Raw genomic sequence first — 23,341 nt, 5'->3', positions numbered from 1 at the left:
AATGAAATAAAGTTTGACAAACAAAACGTAAATAAAAATTGTTTTGGTGACGCTTTAGGCTTTTGAGTAATCCCGCCAAAAAATTATTACAATGTTTTAATCATTAGTTAAAAACTTATCTTAAATAACATAGTATTAAAGTGTAGTTTTTACAATGTTCGACGGTCAAGCGGTCATTCGTACTTAACCTATTCCTAATTTATTCCATGGTCAACTTGCAAACAAAGCAATAATAAACAATAAAATTATCAATATAAAAAAATATGAAAATCTGACTAAGACATAATACAATGTAGAGAACCTACAGAACTATTTTCACAGCCATGAAAAACTGTTCATCTAGCTGAGCCCAAATTCTATTTCGATTTAAAAACAATTACAAAAAAATCATTTGTGCCTGGACTATCATATTTACCTTTACTTATTAACAATTCGTATTTATGTCAAATAAAAGCCATTACTTTTTGTTAAACATGCAAAAATGGCTGGATGGTAGGCTAAAAAAAAAAAATAGAAAATATCCAAAGTGTGCGGTATAACAAGAGAGTAATATATTAATTACACGAAGGTCGATATATGTATATACTGTGATGTTGTATTCCGGATTTGAAGTGAGCTGTTGAAATTCATACCCGTTGATTACACGTTCTTCACACCTTTGAGCTTTAATTAGGAGGTTTGCGAAATCGACCAGACTTGTTGAACGTATATAAATAGACACGTTCCTCCTAGACGCTGATACCGTCTGGAATCAGTTTTGAAAAATTTCAATGTAGACGATTTATTACTTTTTATAAAGCCTGTGAGCGCCCACTGCCATAAATTAGTTTTAGTGAGCCGTTGGGAGACAAATCTGAGCTTTTTATTACTTGTTATACTTTTGGGGAGACCTTATGACGTGCTAAATTTGTTCTTTTACGCAAAACATTATTTCTGTGTTTACGGATGTCCATTACAAAAACACCTGTTTAACTTCGCGCATTAATAATTTAGCAAAAGAGTGAGAATATTTCACAAAGTATATATATGTGTACCAATGCGTAATGAGTAATTGTGTGTAAAACTGTTCTAGAGGCTAAAAAATAAAATATTAAAGCTTTGTTGTCATTGAAAGGTGCACTTTTTTGCAATGTGAAAATACATTCTTAAGATATACTGAAATTGAAAAGACGGTTTCTTGGCTGGGTGTTGTGGATTAAGCTTGGTAACAATCAACAAAAAGTAACAGAGAAAAATCATAATTTCTAAAACTTTATTTAAAAAAACAACTTCAGAATAGATGCAATCTTGCTAATAAGTGCCAAATAAACTTAGTATTCGGATGTTGACAATAACTGACCTAAGAAGGCAGCCGCCCTCAATGTTCTAGAAATAAACAGTTCTTTTCCGAGCAAAGTCCCTTGCCCTTTAATGTCGACGATTAGATTTCTTCCAGGCCTGGCGGCGTGGACGTGAAAAAGAAGAAACGAGAAGAAGTACAAGACGTGGAACTCCATCCTCCACTGTGGGTCGACCACTGGCCGACTACCCCCTCCACAAGACGAAGCGTGGCGAACCCCACTCGCGAGACCCCATTTAAGGGCAAAAGGCCGGACCAAGGCTGGACGTGTTGTTTCTCGCCAAGGCGATTTCCCTTAAACATAACACTTGTGCTTGCTTTTTTTCCAAATTCTTCTCATAACCCGGCCGAGACGTTTAAGGAGGCGGGTTAGATTCTCGCTGGAAGTCTGGAGAAGAACTGAGGACGTTAGTCAATACGGTGCAACCCTGTTCCCTCGCTGCCCCACATAATAGTTGTACAACTTGCACGCTATCCTCTCCTTCGGCTCCTTTAGAAACATTTCCATCTCTGAACCGGTCGGGCTTAACATGGAATTGTGAAGGCTTGCCACCAGCGCGAAACATAAAACGATATCAATCTTAACTTAAATATTGGCTATATCTTTAAAAAAAAAGAAGCGTGTCACACGCGAGTCGGGGGTTGCAAGAAGGTCAGAATTTCATGTCCGACCTTAACTCATATTGACTTTTTCTTCGAAAGAAACCAAAGCATTAATCATCCAGATATCAGCAAGATATAAGGTCCGGGACGAAAGGTAGCCCACCTTAATATTTTGGGCATATGTTAAATTTTATTGTTTTCGTTAATATTTTTAATCTTAAATAACTTTGCTATATGTTAAATGGATCTTGTTAATTATATGAAAGTAAAGCCCTGGAAATATAGCAAATATTAATGACTGTTTACATACTGTTAAATACTTAAAGGATATGAGTATGTATTTGTACTATGATGGACACAATATAGAAATTTTAGGTTTAATCAAAGTATTTGTATCACTCAAAGTGAACGTTTTCTGTATAGATATGTCACTTTTGTGTGTCCTTTTGAGAGTGTTAGTGAGATTTTAATGTTTTTTGTTTATACATGTTTAATTTTGAAGGAGTTGTGAAGGAAGTATGGATAGAGATTCATTTTTCTGTGAGGAGTCGGCTTCTTTGAGGTGAAAGGGACCGACAATGGAAAAAAGGGGTAATGGTTTGTCGTTTGGGTTTGGCTAGCCTATCAGGATTATTATAGACGGGATTATTAGGGAAAGGAGAGATAAATTGTTCCAGATTTAGACTATGTAGAATTGTATTATGTTTTGTGAGCTATGAGTATTTTATTGATATTGAATTTGATTCATGATATTAGCGTAGCTGCGGCTGAGTTTACATGTGTCTGTTTTACATTTCAATTTTTTTTTTTTTTTTCAGCCCCGAGCGCATACGAAATATTACAACACACATTCAATACGCATCCACACATATTTATTGCCTTCGTTCTATTTGGTAGATGGGGTACTCAATAGTCCTCCATCGACCTGCATAAAATAACAAACTAATCTAATGGGGGTCGATGGGATACTTTTATAAATATACTGCCGTCACCCAAGTCACGTACACAGCTCCCCATTCACTCTAATAACTACACTCACTCATACAAAACACGGAAACACAAAACGGCTATATACAATAAAAAATTACCAATTCCCCTAAAAAGGGGAACAGGGGACCCTCAAACTCGCTACTGTGTCGGAGACCCCTTTTAAATCTTGCGGCATGCCCAGTCGGACCCTATAGGGAGCCAAGGCAGGACACGCTTCAGTTATGTGGGACACATAAACTTTTTCCGCATAGGAGGCCCCAGGCAAGGGGTTGGCCCACGAACAAGGGCCATGAGTCAACCACGTATGACCTATTCTTAATCTGACAAGGACTATTCCTTGTTTCCGGTCCAGGCCTGGGGGGGGGGGTTATCTGCAGATCGTGCTCTTCTGGCAAGAGCCTCTCGGACGACCCCTCCCACTGACGCTGCCATCTTTTTTTATCATGTTTTCACTGCGTGCTTAGCGTCAGAGAGCCTGATCGCGATGGGCCGGTATAGGGGACGACTTTCGCCGCCTTGTCCGCACGTTCGTTACCCTCCAGGCCGTCGTGCCCCGGAATCCAGACAACAACCACCGTTTTTCAGAGAGGCTCCAGCTCCGCGTATCTCTTCCAAGAGCAGGACGAGAGGGTCTACAGAGAACCTGTCTCATATAGCCCAAACAGTGCTCAGTGAGTCGGTACGTACGAGGAAGGCTGAGCCCTCCTCAGTCTTTTGGATTGTTGAAACACTGATTTATTGTTTTCAGCGCTCATCATCAATTGGAAGAAATTGCGAACATGACAGTTGGTATTACTTACAAGAGTGAACCCGCCGATCCACCGCCAACGCGATGTTGCAATGAGAAGCTGGTTTTTGGTACCGTCATAAGCGAGTCATAACCGTCTTGGCCTTCTTTCAATTAATGTTCCTAAGCCGTTGCCGGCTTTTTACAATTGATTTCAGGTGGAGGAGGTATGTCTTTTCACTTTCGTTTCCTGTTCTTTTTGTTGATATTCTGTGATATTCCTGTGCCGAAGTAAAAAAATAAATAAATAATAAAATAAAATAATATAAAACGCTAGGCGGGCCAACCTTTCCTTCTCATTACTCGCCTTACAAATTTCTTACAGACTTTGAACCCATTTTTCATTTGTAAGGCTTTCCTGAGTGCTTCAAAGTTGGCAGTTGGTGCTTCAATTTCGTACAGCCAGGTCACTCGCACATCCTCATAAATGCCACAGCCGAAGAAGACGTGTTCAACGTCAAGGCTTTCGGACTCACAAGAGGCGAGTCTTTTTGTCCAAACCCATGCAATTTTTCAGCAAAATCCCCATGGCCGGTAAGCAGTTGCGACACAAAATGGTCAACTTCTAAGAAGTCTCACTTAACACGGTCCGCTAACATGGGGAAAATGCGGTATGTGTGTCTCCCTTTACTAGAGAGATCTCTGTTGCCATAGTTGGAGTGCCCATGGGTGACCGAAGTAACTGGCATTCCGGGTGTTCTGTCATTTTCTAAGTCCCACTTCGCAAGGATGTTTAGAGGCAATTGCCAGCAATCACATGCAACGCTTCTGTCGACACGGTTTTATATGCCCTCGTGACTGCAAGGAGGGCCACACGCTGCGCCCGTTCTAGTTGTCGCCAGTCCGCCTCTCTCAAACAGCTCACCCATGTTGGCGCCGCGTAGAGAAGGATGGACTAGCATAACGCGGAGTAGTATATTTGCCTATTTTCATAAGACGCACCTCAGGACGGACCACTACAGATTTGAAAAGAACAGTACGCTGGAGGACCTTCTGCGAAGCCGCTGTTGCGTTGGGACTGAATTAAGCTCCTTTCGCCATCATGTCACCAAGGTGTGACCTCTGACGGTGCTTTGATGTTAACACCATCTATCTGTATCACGGGTGGAGACCGCATGTTAAATTGACCCTTTAATAAGATCGTGTCTGTTTTTTCTGCCGCTAGCTCAAGCTTGACTGACCTGCACCAACTCTGTACACTGACAGCACCAACACCGCTCTAACTCGACGTTCCAGCTCAGCTTTGGTATTACCGGGTAAGTCAACCATCAGGTCATCCACATAGGCTATGGCACGGATGTTTTTGTGATCCAAGATCTTCAAGAGGTCATCGAACAGGACTCCCACTGGAACGGGCCAAGAATGATCCCCTGTGGTTCTCCCATCCGGACCTCCCTGAAGCAGCCCTCACTGTGATTCTCGAGGTGTGTGTATCTATCAGTTAGGTAGTTTTTTTAACAGGCTCATGATTTCTGGGCCACCACATCCTTTCGAAGACCTTACGGATGTCGAAAAGCAATCCCAAGGCGTACTTCTCAGGGATGCCGGCCACCACTTGGAGAGCGTACTGGATGGCATTGGTGGATCTGTCCGTTCTGCTGCCCAACTGCCAAGCGTGTTACAGGCTTTTAGTCTCATGTACATCAGCTTTTCCAAGGTCTTTCCCAACACCGATAGAAGGGAGATTAAACGATAGGATCCGGGAAGCTCAGGAGGACGTCCGGCTTTGGGGAATGCCACATGGTAGCCGTCTTCCATGTCGGCGGAAAGTAACTAAGTTTAAGGCAATCCGAGTAAATTTGCTGCAATTAATCTTTCGTTTCATCGATCGTGTCGATTAATACTTGTCGCTGCCTGGCGCAGTGTTACGCTTTAAGTTTTTAATGCCTGAGACAACTACTTCTATAGATCATGGCTTGGCGAAGGAAAGGGAAGCAGCAGCTGCAGTGTACTAAAGCGACCGCATTGAGTAGCCACCCATCTCAATCATCACGCTGGTAACTCCTTCAGCGCTTTCAGGTAGGGTCATTGCTTTTATACTTTTATTCAAAATGTAGACTACCGCAGTTGGGTTTTCAAATCCAGGTGTCATGGCTGTTCTGGTGGTTAATCCCATGGCCCTTTTGACGCCTCTCCTCCATGGTTCCTGGGCCATAACGATATCAATACTCCGGTCCTCAGCAAGCACATGTACTTCGTCGGACGTACTACTGAAGATCCATGAAAATTCAACTGGGCTACATTTATTTGTATGGGCGGTGCTATATGATTGATACGACTAGTTCTATGCATTGTGTATTTCTGTGTTTTTTTATTCTTGCTCTGTTGTGTCTAATGAGTCTAATGTGTCTTTTTGTGTATCTGTTACAAGTATGTTTATTGAGGGTGCTGCGTTTTCGTGTTTTTTGTGAGCAGATTCTGTAGTAGCCATTTCTATAACGGTTTAGTTGGTTCACATTGTAAATTTGTATTACCAACCTTTGTTCTTCTGCTCCGTAATCTGTTGTATGTTTTTGATGAATTAGTGCTCTCATGTGAGCTTCGCATTGTCGGGTGCCTGCATGGTGAGTATAATTTTTTCCCATCTTGTAGCAATTTATGCATTTTTTGTGGATTCCTTGCAGTCCCTTGTATTGTGTGAAGCTGCACATCTAGCACATACGGGTGCTTTTTTATTCAATTAGGGTGATATTCCTCCATCACCCTCCACCCATATTATATAATGTAGTGAGCGGCTCGAGTGAGCACGAGTGCGAAGGTGCTCCGAGTGAGCAGTGAACTTCTCAATTCTGAGCTCGTCAAGCCTTTGGCTAGGCTGTGTCAGGTTGCCCGGTGTAAGCGCCTACCACTTTCCGGTAACTCTGTGGGGGGAGGTTTAAAAATCCCTACCGTACTTATAGCTAACAATTCTCTATACCTATTACAACTCAATTCACAACTTAATTCTAAACAATTAACCAACACTACTTATAAATTAAATAAATACTTTTATATACAAATAGATACCCCAAGCTTCCCAACAAATCTCTTATTTCTGTGGGCTTAAATCTTGAGGTATTCAAGATTCGGCCGCACCCTCGAAATCCCCCCAACTGTTCTCTAACCCTCCCGCCAACTGATTGACAAATCTTGAACTTACAGTGCTGGAATGCCAGTGTAGTGGGAACGTACGATTATCGCGGCACCCGTTAGGTGTCACTACCTGCTCTGGGATGGTCTCGCCCTCCACTCTGCAGCGAATCAGAGCAGAGCCAGTGCGTATATAAGCAGGGGCACTGCCTTACTGGCTTCAGACTCGTCAGCCCTACGAGGACTCACCAATCACTAATCGACAACGACAGCAGATTCGTCGACCCGACTAGTTCTGGCTTATCACTAATGAAGCACCTACGACGATGGCATGGGTACTCTCAGCGTTAGCCTCAAACTCGCCTTCTCAACATAGCCGACTTGGCTACAGGCAAACCGCTCCACTCGGTCAACTGCTGCACCAGAGTTCCTCCAATCGATATAGAGTCATCCGACTCACGGCCCCGGACCTCAGCCAATGTTATTGCGTATTTTGTTTTTAATCTTAATCATTGTGATCTGGAGTGATATAATAACTAAACTCAAAACCGGCATCGGTCCTACTGACTGCTAGTCTACACCTGGTCGACTCCTACTTACTTCTGGCCTACTCATGCCCAACTCTTATCCTCTTCTCTACGCCGGCCTTCTTAATTTCTTGACTCTTTCGACTGTTCGACTTCTTCTCTCTTAGTTCTTTAGGGAAGTATTTAAGGCAATCAGTCGGGGAGAAGGTGGAGAACCCGTTAAGCTTAGGAAATACAGTAATGCTTCCTGGTGACCCGATTGCCCCTTTTTCTTCCCCAGGTTTTTGAGCTTTTCCTTAATACTAGAGGTTGAGTAATAAGACCACTTGTCAGCGCAACACCACCGAACAGTAAATATTTTCGTGGCGATTGCCCAGGATCGACCTATCATTCTCAATCGTAAACACCAGCTGTTATTATTTCGCCAGCTTTGTTTAGCTGGGTCTAGGATTTTCGTGAAAGACTAGGTCGGCTCCCAGGATTCTCAAGAACCGGAACAGGGGACCCAAATACCCGCTGCTGTTCTCAACAATTCTCAAATCGGGTGGCATTCCTGTGCGATCTCTGTACGGCGGAGCCAATTAGGTACCCTTCAATTAGGTAGGACACATCGAGCAACCTTTGTCTGCATGCCCAAAANTTTACGTTGTCGTTACGCTTATTCGGGCGATTATCACTTGTCCTGCGTTTTGTCATCGCGGATTGTCGAAAATTCGTCGGTAAGCTTCACCACGAGGTAAGGGTTTTCCACCCAGTTTTTCCTTTCATTAATTTCTACCCTTCCCTGTTCCCCCAGGATTCTTTGTGGATGAAGAAAAACAACGAACGGAGAGTGAGTTAATTTTCAATTTTTTAATTTTATTTGTCGTACATTTACAGTCCACAACATTGTCAGACCATCCCCCGTTAGGTCTTTTCCCTTTTTCCTCTGTTCCTAATCCTTTTAAAGTCTTACAGAGATTTCTTGTTTGGCCATCATGCGTATACCGGCCTGCGTATACCGAACTCACGGTTGCTCAAGTGGTAGAGCAGCGGCGTATTGAGCCGAAGGTCTTGGGTTCGAATCCCACTCGTTAGACTAACTTTTTCATTTCAACCAAGACTTTAGATAAAAAGTATAATTAATTGAAATAATTAAATTGGTCAATTATGACCGCTAAGCATGTCCCAGTTCCTTCTGACGAAACTCAGGGAATCGATTCTACTCTTCGTTTGGAGCAAAAAATGCCCAGGAGAAAATTTTCGGAAAGTTCTCTATTTTGAAGATATTCGTCAATTTAGGTTTTTTCAACTTTTCATTACCTTACCACATAAACACGCTTACAACGTCCAAAATGTTGAGTTTACAACAAATCCAATTACACCATTTGAAAGAACGCTAAATTTGCTGTAAGATATTTCTATTTGCAATAATCTGAATGACATAAAATGTTGGCCAATATCAGTTGGAACATGTCAAAATTACAAAATTTAAAATTTTGGTCATGATTGCACGTTCTACTGAGGTTACAAAAAAATACCTACAGCTTGTCAAATTTCACAAAAACTTCTTCATCTAATATGCTTTACGTTGCTATATCCTGGTTTTTAAATAACGTTGTAGTAGAGTTGAAAAATAACAATTGAATGTTCGAAAACGTGAGCTAAGGTAAATTCGAAGGGGGGAGGGGAGAAATAAATCAATTAGAGCTCGCTTTGTAAAATAAAAATGTAACGTGCATTCATGACCAAAATTTAAAATTTTGACATGTTCCAACTGATATTGGCCAACATTTTATGTCATTCAGATTATTGCAAATAGAAGTATCTTACAGCAAATTTGCCATTCTTTCAAATGGTGTAATTTGATTTGTTGTAGTCTCAACATTTTGGACGTTGTAAGCGTTTTTATGTGGTAAGGTAGTGAAAAGTTGAAAAAACCTAAATTGATGAATATCTTCAAAATAGAGAACTTTCCGAAAATTTTCTCCTGGGCATTTTTTGCTCCAAACGAAGAGTAGAATCGATTCCCTTTCGTTTCGTCAGAAGGAACTGGGACACCCTGTATGTATTAATACTAACACTATTTACAATTTAACAAATAAATATTAACAGGCTTAATGACTAGATTACCTGTTTAGTGCATTTAATTTACTTTATTTAGTTGGCCACTTTTTGTTTTCATTACTGAAAATACACAATTCTGGGTTGCAAAAATTTTATTTTTGTCAACACAGCATTTTTCAATGTGTCTATTATATCAGATTGCTCTTGCATGCTATTCAGCCATTGTTTTCTATATTCTGAGTAGACTGTGCATCTTAAAAATACATGCTCAGTTGTTTTTTCATATCCATGTGCACTCAGTTGTTTTTTCATATCCATGTGCACAAAGGTGAATTTTCTAAATTGTAGCTGCGAAGCTTTCTTGCAAAATGTCTATGGCTGTTAATAACTGAGACATATAGTGATGTATTTCTAAGTGTTTCAATTTCATGCGCTGCCTGATACATGGGAGTTTATTAAATGTGTACCTCTTCAATATGGGCCATGACAGGCCAATGCCTTGGTCACCAAGATGGGCACCATGCCCTGCTGGCCATGGGCTTGGCTCCACATACTGTGCCAATAGATGGTTGTTTGCGCATGTTGGCCTCCTTTGATGAGTTTAGTCAGACAGCTCCCAAAGCCAATGTTTTCCAACACCATTTCCAATGTGTGTAGAGGTTAGTGACCGTTAATCGATAGTTATTCAGATATCGTGAGATGCGGTCGGGTTTGATGTAGGTTTCAGAAAAACATTTTCTTTATCGTGCCAACGTTTTGATCTTTTATTGAGATCATCTTCAGGGCTCAATAAAAGATCGAAACGTTGGCACAATAAAGAAAATGTTTTTCTGAAACCTACATCACACCCGACCGCATCTCACGATATCTGAATAACCATTTCCAACCTTGACCAATATAGGCCATCCCCCCCCCTCTACACAGTGGTCCATGTGTTGGACCATTGTTGGGAACATAGTAAAGAGGGACCACCAGAGTGAGGTATTCACGCCACAATATCAACCACACACTCTCAATCATAACTCTCATCAGCTTCCGCTTACAAAAGTCTTGGGTGAGACAGAAAACAGCATCCACCCCAATCAAAGGTGTTATGCGACCCATGTCGAATTAATCATTCACAGCCAGAGTTATAGGCTGTCTCAAATGGAACCTCTCTGAACCAGGTGACCTCAGAGAGTAATTAGCCTTAGGCTAGGCACACACATGCAATTTTTAGTTGCATGAAAGGTTGATCCCGGGAGTGACTGCAAAGGGTTTGTATGAAAGTGCGCACACTTGCAACTAATATGCAATTGTAAATCCAATCAACTAAACAGTCTGTGTTTTGTCGGTAACTAAACGGTTTTGCAACTAAAATTGCTCAATTCCTTCGTGCTAAGAACACAGTTTAGTACTAGCCATGCAGGAGTAACAAAAATGATAAGAGTGGCAATGCTGCCAAAGGAATACCCTCTGGTTACACTGTCCTCAGAAAAACCCATCTAGAGGAAACTCTAATTGATAAAATTGCGAAAGGACAAGAAGCCAAACTGCAGTTTGAAGGAATACACTTCAGGCCAGGAATGAAGTTTATTGACTATCAGGATGGCAAAACTGTAGATTGGCTTAAAGAAATAACTCCTCGACTAAAGATAAATGAGTAAAAGAAACTGGTAGCAAAGGTCGGAGATGACATCCCAGGACCTCACTCAATAGTGGTTTGAAAACAAAACTGGGAGAGGAGAAGAAAACACTGGCACTTGTGAAAACAGAACAAAGGACCCTGCACCGAGGAATGGAAGGCACATTCAGACTAGGCGGAGGGGCCTGGGATTGTGATGATTCTGGGCATAGATGAAAGCAAAAATGATAATGAAAAGAGGATATATATTCAATTATGGTTTTGGAAGGATCTCTGTAAGAAGTTTGAAAAGGGGAGGAGGATATAAAACGGGAGAAATCCCCCCATCCATTCAAAAGGAGCTAACCTCTGCAGGCACACCACCATCTATGGAAGCTACCTCCATAGAAAATGCTGGGATGGACCAGGACTCTTGAAATCCAGAACCCACCTCACACCAAAACGTAAAAATGCTCAGTGTGGAGGAACTATTGGGCAAGGAGACACCTCCTCCAATGCCAAAAGAATAACAAAACATGGAAGACTTGAGGAAGGCCCAGGTAAACAACCATCATGCTAAAGTTGCCTTGGAAGTGAGAGCTAGGATGTTTACCTAAGGGCAGTTCTCATCCAGGAACCCTGACAGTAGAAAGGACAAATAAGAGGTTTTTCCTGCAAAGACGGTAAGCGTGTATGGGATTCCAGAAAACCCCTGTACATGTATACTAATTACCTCTGTCTTGCAGAATTCATGTTCTCCATCACAATATGCATAACAATAGATGCAAAAAAACTAGAGACAATGGTAGCATCGTCATATTTTCCAGGAGAGGAAGACTACCCTCCCCCAGAATAACTGTGAAAACTGGCTGACTACTGCAGCAGAAAGAGCCTCCCTTACTCATAGGATGTGAAGCCAACACACACACACACACTATGATGTTTGGGTAAGCATTAACAACAGCAAAAGAGGTGAGACTTAGAATTTTGGTTGAAGGAAAAATTGGAAATCTTTAACATAGTATCAACTCCCACTTTTGTCACCACAGTGAGACAAGAAGTGCTGGATATTACCATTTGTAGCTATGTCCTACACAATGTTATCAAGAATTGGAGGGTTTCTAATGAAGAATCAATGCCAGACCACAGAATAATAAGGTTTCACATTAAATCAGATAGGAAAAAACTTATACCACATAGAAACCCACGAAACACTGACTGAGCAAGGTTAGCTGGGATAGTCCAACTCCTAACTTATTAGTTAAGTCCTAGTCCAACCATGCAACAAAGAAGAAACCTAAAATGAACTTGCACTTGCAGTTACAGAACTTGTAGAATCTATAATTGATATATATGAGTCAAGTTGCCCTGATAAAGTATTCAAAAGGAAACAAGAACCACTCCGGTGGAATAAGGAACTGAGTGGGGTAAGGGCCGAAACTAGGTAAGCTTTTTCTATTGAGCAAAAATAACAAGCAACTGGGGAGAGTGTAAGAGGATTCTTACCTCATAAAATCACACCATTTGCAGAGCAAAGGGAGAAAGCTTTGGAAAGGTCGGTGGAGAAATTTCCTCAACATCAACAACGGCTAGAGTATAAAAAGTACTAGCAAAGGACAAAGTAGATATTAACACTGCCCTGACAAAAGTAGATGGAAGTAGAAGAAGCAAAAAACGATGCTACTTCTAAGCACACATTTCTCAGTCAGCACCTACAACTTATCCCTGGAAAGTGTCAGAACCCATAAACCAACAAAAGAAGATTAGAAGAAAGCAGCTAAAATATCACAGAGAAAAAGATCCTTGGAGAATCAATACTTTCAGCCCATATTATCTGCCAGAAATAAACATCATCCCTGTTTCCATCCAAAAAAGGAGCAGAAATAAGAACTCTAACACTGGTGCACATATGTAGAAGCAGCCTAGCATTAAGTTACATACCATAGACATGGAGGAGAGCAAGAGCAGTGTTTAAACGAAAGATAGGGAAGAAAGTTACACTACCCAAATCCTACAGACCAGTCACGTTTCTTTACTAAACAAAGCAGAATAACTGATAGATAACAATATTAGAATAACAGTGTTGACAGACAAACCATTTCATTACTGTCAATGTGCATAAAGAGCAGGACAATCAACAAAAACTGCCTTGTACCAGCTAACCAGTGACCGAAGGAGACACTGGAAGCCAAATAAATAGCAATCTGCACATTCCTCGACATGGAAGGAGCTTTTGATAATGTATCTCATGCATCTTGAGAAAAAACATGCAGATCATACCATATCTTGATGGATTGGAGAAATGTTAAGAACCAGGAAAGCTTAGACAAACATAGAAGACTATTCAAGTTAATACAACCAAAGAACACCTGCATGGGGAGTACTTTCACTCCTGTGGAGCCTAAAAGTTGAAGAACTGCTTGAGATTCTGGATCTCAAAGGGATAAAATGCCAGGGTTTTGCAGATTTAGTCCTGACTGCCAGGTGAAAATTAAAAAAAACACTGTGACATCATCCAAGATGGTCTAAAATTCACATGAAATTGAGTAAAACAGATAGATTGGGGATTAACCCTGAACCAAATTCTCGGAACCCATGCGTGAATAAATCAGTATCTTCCAGGCTGAAATCCATGACATTGAGACATGTATCCAGTTCAAACTGAACAAAGGTTACAAAAACAAGAATATACTTTCATGTCAGATAGCCAAGCAGCCATCAAAGGATAAGTTTAAACATCATGCTCAACAGCTCAAACATGGTGACAGGACATGAACAATTAGAGAGAAATGATAGAGTGGGTGCTCTTCTGAGGAAGGGGCTGCTATACTGCTAAAGGGTCCCTAACCTTTCTGTGGCATAGGGATCGACACTATGAGTATCTTAGACAAAATGAAAATGAGGAAACAGTGGAATTCACCCAATGCCCATAAATAATCCAAGAACCTGCTAGCAAGTTTGGGAAGGAAAGAAACACCAGAATGTATCAAAGGAAGCAGGAAAAACTTTGAACCCTGACAGGATTCTTAACAGGACACTGCAAACTGAATGGGCATCTGAAGATTGGTATAATCCAACACAGCACATACAGAAAAGAAACAGAGGAGATACCAACCCACCTGCTAACAAACTGTGGTGCCATAATTGCCTGCAAGAGGAAATGTTTTGGGACATACAACATAACGTGGAAGAAATTCAACCCTGAAACTGGGCCTACTAATCAAATCTCTTAACAAACTATGACTGGTATGTTATAGGTATAAAATGGGGGATACAGTAGCTCTCAAAGGTCACAGCATATAACTCCCTCCTAAAATTACATCTTACTTATATGACAACATAGATCAGTTCTACATTGCCATTTCTAATCACTTAACCACAAATAACTGTCAACTGTAAGGACCTTAACCTCTGGTATTAGCTCTTTATGCCAGCATCTTTGCAAATTATTTGTATAATACAACACTATATAACAATAAAATACACTTCATACCGAAATCAATCCATTAAAAAATTTATGAAAATATTACAATTAAACCCACCATGGACAGCTTTCAACTACAGCTTAAGTGATTCTGCGTCTAATATTATTCTCACCAAATATTGTTTATCTCAATTTATTTAATAAAGTTAGATAACTTAGAAGTATACTTATAAGTAGTTAACTTAGAAAGTAGTAACTAATAACACAAATACTTGCAAATCTTTAATATACTTCTTCAACTTTGTTTTGCAATTTGTTTACACAAGTTAATAGATAAACAGTGTTTTCTCTACATTAGTGTTTTGAGCTGTTTAAAGGCACAACTTGAAATGGAGATATAAGAAATTGATTTCAGTATGCATTCAAATTTTCACATATGAAACCAATATTTAAACAATTTGATATTTATAATAGATCAGAAAATTATATTCAATTTGTTAGGACTTGTATTATATCACTATTATTATCATTGAAATTACAACCCACCAACAAAATAAAATATTTAAATGGTATTAAATATTACATATTTTAAAACAATCTATTTAACTTAGTAATAAATATAAACAACTTTGGCTCATCCGATTAAATTTTACAGGAAAATTAAACCTATAATGGAGTGTATATAATATTAAGTACAATTGTTGGGAAGTTATGTTCAATATTTTTACCACTGTAATAATGACTATGATACTAGATAAAAAAATAAATAAATAATAAAATTAAGAGACTCTCACGACTGTACAGTATTCATTTACACAGCTTCAATGAAAGATAATGGTGATATTATAATCATTAAAAATAAGATTCATAAAATAAAAAGTGGCGATGCTAGTGGTGTCATTATATTGTTCATGTTTATCATGATAAAAATGTATCAAAACTGGTCATAACATAGATTTGAACACATTAATGTGGAGGAAATTGCAACATTGGACTGTGTGACACACTTTTAATAAAGAAAATCTCCATAACTGGTTGAATTCACTTCCTCCATATTCAATGTGCTATGTTGCACTTTAAATCACAAATCATTTTTAACTATATTAACAACAATGAAATTGAAGGTACACATAAATAAGATTTAATAGAATAAATTAAAGCACGTTTAGTAATTAATAAATATCTGTACTTATCCTGTCCTAATAAGAAGAAATACCAACCTCCAATTTTTTTTACTTTTTTTACCATTGTATTTTTAGGTACATTTCCTATTAAAAAAATATGATGAAATAAATGTAAATCGGTCCAGATATATTAAAAATTTCAGCTTAAAATATCGAAGTATTGTCTATAGCTTAAAAAGTTTTGGAGAAAATACTAGCCAAAAAACCGTATTTCCGAAATTTTACCGTTCTTAACAGAAAGTGCTTGTATTACTAGATAAAATTAATACATATGCCACTTATGTTATTTTCCACCAAAACTTGTTTCATGCACAAAACGGATCAGTTAGTTGGAAGATGCATCGTACTGAACAAAGGAAATGGAAATTCAGTAGTATTAATTTAAACATATGACCCATTATGCATTAATTTACTATTGCATTGCGAGAAATTATAATAAAAAAACATATGTTTGTAAAAAAACAATTTTTCAGTTTTGTTCTTTTACGTAAATAATTATCAGAAATCATTGCCAGTTAAATTTAACACAACATTTTTTTATTCAAAGAACACACAATAAGAGCAAATCAATAAATAAGTTATAAATTATAATAAAAAAAGCTTTAAGGATTATTTAAAAAAAGAGAAGTTAAGAGTCTTAGGCCAAAACTTTTGAAACATACGTCAACTTAACTGAGGCCATTCAGCAAGAAAAATTTCAAAGCTCAATTCGTCAAAACTATCAAATACAGAGATCTGGCATTTCTTCTTAGCAGGACAGCATTTTAATAAAAAGTAAATAACTTTTCAGAAAAAAAAAAATTTTAAATTGTTGGTCAGTATAAATGAAAAATATTACATAAAATTACAGTGTGTCATTTAATAAGATAGGGCATGTTTGGTGAATTATTAATTTAAGTGTTTTAATAATATATTACAGGTGGTAATAAGATATGTTAACTTTTCCTTTATTATACAATGGAAATTGTTTCTTAAAGAATAATAAAACCTGCCTTTTATATGTGGCATCAAAAATGAAATTGATTGCACAAATGTAACATTTTATTTGTGTGTCAAATGACCAATTTGGGAAGACTATCAATTGGATAAAGCATCCACTAATCTATGTTATTATTATATTATATTTAGAGTGAATTATTTGTTATTTCAAGTGGTTAGTAGTTTGCTTCCAGTTGTTTTTGGATCTATAGTAAGCACGGGTACTCCGGACCTCCCCACTAATCTATGTTATTTCAATTTCTCTTAGAATACATATTACAATAAATCTTACTTTGTGAAATTTTTTAATTAACTGTCAGCAATATTATGAAACTGAAGGAAACTTAACAAAACCTTTATATTATGAAACATTGTTATGTGGCGTTCAATGAGAATAGGCAGACAGGGATGACAAGCTGCGTACAAAAACCATTATACCTCATTAGTGGAGAAGTAATATAAAAAGCAAATGTCAATTTTAACAAAATATATCTTTTGAACATGATCTAATAAAAACTTTAGTAAATAAATAATATATAAATAACCAATTTGAAAACATGGTATAAACATAACATTTAATACAATTAATCAATCGGCTTGTTAATTTACCTACAATTCAATAGCTGAGAAAATGGATTCAAAACTGAATGATGTGTATATGCTGAGTTGTCCATATTTGTTGGTTAGATTTTGAAGTTTTGCTAGAAATTCATATATAATTAGCTAAAATGAATAACATTTCTGCATAATTAACGCTTTTTGAATGTATCAAAAAATCTTTTAAAGTAAGTAAGTTGAAAAGTAGTTAAACAAAACCAGCAAATTTATTGAAAACTCAACAACATTATAAAGGCTACATATTGAGTATGACATATTTGAACAATTCAAGTGGCCCACCACCACCACCACCACTTTGCTTAAGTTATCCTTATTTGATTAACCCATTGAAACACATAATTCTTCTTTTTCTCACAACTTGTGCTGAAGTGTATAATATGATGAAGAAAAACTATGGTTACACCTTGGCTCTTGAAAGTAAGCTGTTCAATGTAGTAACCGACCGTTACTTCACTAATAATAAACAGCCTTTATCAAAAGTTTGAAAACATTTTACAAAACATTGTTGAAATAATTACAAACACATTGATGTTGACTCGTGTAATTAAGTACTACAAAACAAAAGGTGTAATCAAATTGGCCATATTCTACCAAAATTTCAGTAGCGAAATAATCCATCCACCTTGTCTCGGGCATTACAAGGTTAAAGATCTTTTAATTTAAGCTTTTTATTGTAGAAGTTAAAATGAGGTAATTATCACTATGAAAGCGTAATCAATTTTTGTTCATTTAAAAACACAACTAACATGTGTTGTAACATAGTACCTTTTCTGTTGTTTTCCAAATTAAATGTTACGATAAACAGCTTTTTTGATGTCCCACGAATTTAGAATGAAACAAATTATTTAAGTGTAAGTTGTTGGAAATTACGTATATATGTTGTTAATAATTAATGTGTCAAGTTCAACATTATGAACACTATGCTTTTACAATTTAATCAGTCATAAGTATTCCAGTCAACAATATTAAAATGATTAACAGTGGCCCACCAGATGATTTAAATTTTGCAAAGCACCACATATAGGTATTGGACCCTTAGTCAACAAATTTAGGATGGGTTTTATGAATTTTTTTTAGTTCTTAAGTCTTCTACAGTTAACTGATAAAGATGGGCACACTTCACTTAAAAATGTTCACTCAAATACTAAAAAATAACACTGTTACACACATTCAACATTAATCTACACTGATATAAGTACATCCACACATATAGTACATGTATTTAAAATAAAAGTTATTGATGCACTTAACATTTTGTGCAAATAAATATTGTAAATTTAAAGATTTATATTACCAATAATTACAAAAAATATAACACTAACGCATGTATATGTGAATGTGTGTACATGTATACATTACATATATAAACATGCACACTCATACACATGTTACATATACACATCTTAGTTATAAATACATATTGGCTATATTGGCAGTGTTAGGCATTCACTCATTATCATGTATATTAACATTTCGAAGATATGAAAATATTCTGAGTTTTTTTTGACTAGGATTCTGAATGTTTGTGAGCCTTTTTTGCCTTGTTATTTGCAATGTCTTACATAGGCCTCCCTTTAGGATATGTACTACACATTTTAACTATACATTTTAACATAAAACATAATTTTTTTACAGAGCCGACATGTCACATTGGTGTGAATACATTGTTTACTGTTAAATTTTGGGCATTTTTCATTTTTAAAACTTAATTTTCATTACTTAATGTTTTTAAACCACTGAATTTTAAAAAAAAAAGTTCCAGATATATTTTCCAAGATGAAAAACCTTTCGTTCAATAATTTTGATTATCTCTTATTGCTTTAAATAACTTCATCCTAAATTAAAAATTTAACAATTTAAAGAATTTTTAAATGTTTATTTTTATACAAAACTACTAAAACCATACTCGAGGAATAAGAATAAAGAAGACTATCTTTAAATAAAGCACTCGCATATCACTGCAGTAAATACATGCAACGTATAAAAAATAAAATTTTCATTATTACTCTTATAATTAATAGTTCATTCAATTATTATTATCTACTCAATTGTCTTTTACAATTTTAAAGTTTGAGGTTGTCTAAAACAAGGTAAGTGTCAGACTGATGTCCTTTGGGTGGAGATAATGCCGACTCTTTCTGCAAAGTTCCCCAACAGATTTCCAAGGCCCCGGACTCTAGAACCGTCTTTGAGCTTGATTCCTACTGTACAGCAATAACTCTTGTAGAACAAGGAACGGATTTTTCTCAGGCGTTCTCGTCTCCTAAAACATTCAAGAATCATTTGTTAACTATGACTGTCTACAGGTTGTCAAATTTAGAAAACCTTAGCCACTTTTTGAATTTCCCTTTAGAAGTATATTTTCTTAAACAATCCCTCATTATAATATTCAATTATCAAATGTAAATGGCCCTAAATTTCCCTGATAAGTTTCAAAAAGGGAATATCTTTTATATTTTACTTAGAAAGAATTATTTATTAACAGTAATTAAGTATTATTTTTAAAAAATCTATGCCCATCCCTGTTTTTATAATAACAAATAAATCTTATTGATTTTTTTTATAAACGTTTGGGTAGCTGTTTAATTCCATAAAGCATCCATGTATAAACACCAACAATTTAACAAAACATCGAATTGAGTTCCAACTATTGACTATGCAATTTTGCTTAAGTACTGTGAAAACTCAGCAATATCCAGTGGCACATAACGGTTGGCGGACATACAACAAAAATAATGGTTTATTATCAATTTTGTTTTGTTTCCTTTAAATTAAGAGACAATTAGTTAGGCTAAATATATTTTTTAAAATCAGGGGTGTTCTGCTGATATGCTGAAAAATATTAGGGAGAGAAAAAACTACTCAGTTTAGAGCTGGAATACAAATCAACAAATTTACTGAATACAATAATTACAAGTAAATTAACGATTAATGACTCAATGCAATTGCAAGACCTGATTGCAAATAAAATATTAAGTAGTTTGGTTATACCTGCCATTCAGGTCTACCTATCCTTGCTGTTTGGTCTACCAAAAGTATTTCACAATTTTGCCATCTTTTACATGTTGACTGTCAGACCTGTATCGATACTGCTTCTGAATTGATTATCTGGTTTAAAATAACAACAGCCAAGTCGATGCCTGCACCGAGAAAAAAAAGGGGATGTCAACACGCAGTCAACAACTGCAGTCAGCGTGAGTTTGGCTTATAAAATAATGGCTAAAGATGGCAAAATACTGAAAAGCATCAGACAGATTGAATCACAGGGATAGGCAGGCCAGGATAGTAGGAAATTACCAAATTACTGGATCGTAACGTTGCGGGTGTCAACAAGAAGTCTCACAAAACATTAAATGTTGAAATAGAAATTTTTTTGCAAAGTATACATAAAACATTTACCACTTATTAAAGTACCCAATTTTTTCTTTATGATCAAGAAAAACCAATCCATAAATGCTTTAGTGTGTGAAGGTTAGTGCATGTTTTTTAGCTTCTAAATATAAAACCATTTGTGTCTTAAATTTCTGCCAAGCACTTGAGAGTTCATATTCTGTTTCCCAGATTTTATTTAATTTATTGTTTAAAAAGGTTTTATATTATTTTTTACTTTTTAGGAATCCTTTTGCATATCCTTATTAATTTGGAAATATAAGTACTACAGTGGGCTTTTCTTCACTTCTCGGGCAATTGTATCATATGAATAAAAAATTTTAAAAAAAGCCATCAGTGCAGTAAAGGTAAAAAAAAATTAGGACTGACAGTTGTTACTACAGCCCCAAACGTCCTGAAGAGCCAGGACTTTGCCTACAACCTTGGTATAATGTATTATACCACAAATACATTACCAAATCAGAAAAACAAACCATAGTGTAATTGTCATATTTGTATATAATTGTGATTTTATTGTAATTCAATATATTATACATATTTTTATGAAAATACTTGATATTATTTTATCATGTTTTTTATTATTTAATTTGTCATTATTTATCCCTTTCTATAGCCGTATACACAATGGACTTGACACATTAAGGGAAAAAAGACAATGCAAACCCGCAATATTTTTATATGCCTCTTTTCCAATATGCCACACAAATCATTAAATTTTGGTGTTGAAAAGCCAAAAACATATAACCTAAGGCAATTCTGAACATTCTGCCAGAAAATAGGGAAAAATCTCAGTAATATTGAAAACAGAAGAAAAACATTCCGGTCACCGGGAAAATGAGAAATAGTAACTTACAACAATGCAGCATCGGTATTTCTGCCATACATAAAGCACTCATCCTCAATAACTGTCGTAGTTGAGTCTCCGAGCAATTGGCTATCACTTCTGGGAAATTTATGAACATTTAGAATATGAAAACAAGTGCTTCATATAAAAGCAATGTCAACTACGAAAACTCAACAATGAAAAACATTTTCAATTGTGAACATAGAACAGAAATATGCATAAATATTTAAAAATAAATCAAGTTTTTAAAAATTACAAATGCTTACAAAGGAGTTCTGGAGTTATTAGAACTAAGATGAGATCCACATGTTGAATTGGAGCCAGAACCACGTAGGCTGCCTGTTCCAGAAATAAATTGCCAACTAAAAACAAAAACACGAAAAATGTAAGCTTAAAAATATTTAAATGTATTTAAATAGCATTTACTACAGATGTTAATAAATGGATTTATATAATGCTAAAATGTTTTTAATTTGCACTCAACTAATCATTTTCCAGGTTTTTATAAAGCATTAACATAAAATAAAAGCTACAAAAGGGGGAATAAGAATAGGCCACACAGTTAGCACACTGACACCTACTTTAGATCAAAGCCTGCAAAAAAAAGGTCGCAAAAAAAAGAAAGGCAGCCCTATAGACAGCAAGTAAGCATACCATCCAATAAGAATTGTTTTTGAACACAACAGTAGGTATCTGGGTCTGTTGTTAACATACTTTGACAAAAATATTAACCTCCTATTGCACTAACAATTATTGGCCTAACTAGTCTTGCGAATGGAAGCAAGAATATTTTTACACCACTTGAATAAAGATATATGTACACATTTCTTTATTATTCCATAGTATTTTCAATTTTATCCATTTCTTCAGTAGGCTAGTGTGTGTGTGTGTTATTAGTTCGTGCATAGTGGTGGGAGGGAGGGATGGAGCAAGACAGCGAGAGAGAAAGAGGAGAATGAGAGTGAGAGTCCTGGAATTTAATGTAAGTGGCATGACTTAGATTAGTAGGGGGACTTCAAGTGAACCTGAGTACAAATTGGTTATAAATCCAACAGAACACTTTTGTACAATTCACTAATTTCATGGTCTACTTGACCAATAATATATTACAATTAATTAAGGTTTTTAGTTGAGATAAAAGAGTCAGTGGCACGAGCGGGATTCGAACCCACAATCTTCGGCTAGATACGCCGCTGCTCTACCACTTGAGCTATCGTGACCTCGATCCACTCGTACACTAACTTCCCATCTGAACCCCACCTTTTGAATTTTCCCAACTTTTTTATCTCAACTAAAAGCCTTAATTAATTGTAATATATTAATTGGTCAAGTGGACCACGAAATTAGTGAATTTATGATTGAAAATGAAGTATACTTCACTAAAGCTTTCCGTGGCCATTTCATTTGTTGTCGAGAATCCAATCCGATTACACGACATTTGAAAAATGGCAAAAAGGAGGGAAAATTCAAAAGGTGCGATTGAGATGGGAAGTTGGTGTCCGAGTGGATCGNTCTTTTATCTCAACTAAAAACTTAATCTTTTGTACAATATTGTTTCATTCAAACACACATTCTATTCAACTAAGAAGCAAAAAAAAAGTTAAAAAATTTTCCACAACCACTGTCTTACTAAGATCTCTACAATGGCCAATATTGGCTAATCTTAATAATTTAATCATTTGCTAAATGAATAATTTATCTAAATAAATAAATTTGTCTTTAGAAAGGATTGGTACTTGTTGACAAAAAGTATATGTGTGAGAGAGAGAGAAAAAGATAATAATATAAAAGAGATACACAAATAAAATCCTGTCTGTAAAAAAATGTAAACATTAAGAAAATAGAATGTGTTAATTGTGAACTTGACATTTATCGATAACAACTTATAAACATTAAGATGATATTGCAAACAATTTACTTGGTTTATTGAAAATATCTG

General features: G+C 36.5%; 2 protein-coding genes and 1 long non-coding RNA gene across 8 annotated transcripts in view; 1 reads left to right on the top strand and 2 right to left on the bottom strand.

Moving 5' to 3' along the window:
- Nucleotides 1-1,919, bottom strand: part of LOC106666937 (cholinesterase 2) — a 41,902-nt gene extending 39,983 nt beyond the window's left edge. Inside the window, exon 1 of the mRNA XM_014394490.2 lies at nt 1,340-1,919. Coding sequence (XP_014249976.1) covers nt 1,340-1,496 — 157 coding nt within the window. The 5' untranslated portion in view covers nt 1,497-1,919. The remainder of the gene's footprint in view (nt 1-1,339) is intronic.
- Nucleotides 1,920-3,304: 1,385 nt separating this feature from the next.
- Nucleotides 3,305-21,431, top strand: LOC106666871. 4 transcript variants are annotated; one of them, XR_002910154.1, is made up of 5 exons: nt 3,305-3,611; nt 3,681-3,886; nt 4,072-5,143; nt 20,783-21,037; nt 21,172-21,431. It is a non-coding gene; the product is annotated as an uncharacterized LOC106666871 (long non-coding RNA). The 4 variants fall into 4 exon arrangements; XR_002910155.1 differs by lacking the exon at nt 21,172-21,431 and having other exon boundaries at nt 4,885-5,143; nt 20,783-21,108; XR_002910153.1 differs by lacking the exon at nt 21,172-21,431 and having other exon boundaries at nt 20,783-21,108.
- LOC106666870 (myotubularin-related protein 14) overlaps nt 17,356-23,341 on the bottom strand; it is a 33,391-nt gene continuing 27,405 nt past the window's right edge. For 2 of the 3 annotated variants that reach the window (XM_014394365.2, XM_014394364.2), the window contains exons 9-11: nt 21,669-21,764; nt 21,412-21,501; nt 17,356-19,431 (exon numbers count right to left, since the gene is read on the bottom strand). In XM_014394365.2, coding sequence (XP_014249851.1) covers nt 19,266-19,431; nt 21,412-21,501; nt 21,669-21,764 — 352 coding nt within the window. In that variant the 3' untranslated portion in view covers nt 17,356-19,265. The remainder of the gene's footprint in view (nt 19,432-21,411; nt 21,502-21,668; nt 21,765-23,341) is intronic. The other variant, XM_014394366.2, reaches the window with a different exon arrangement.

The sequence above is a fragment of the Cimex lectularius genome, unplaced genomic scaffold (assembly GCF_000648675.2).
Source record: "Cimex lectularius strain Harlan isolate CLEC.00 unplaced genomic scaffold, Clec_2.1 scaffold115, whole genome shotgun sequence".
In the NCBI taxonomy this organism is placed as follows: domain Eukaryota; kingdom Metazoa; phylum Arthropoda; class Insecta; order Hemiptera; family Cimicidae; genus Cimex; species Cimex lectularius.
The sequence above is the reverse complement of the archived record's forward strand: the minus strand, read 5'-3'. Positions and strand labels throughout refer to the sequence as shown.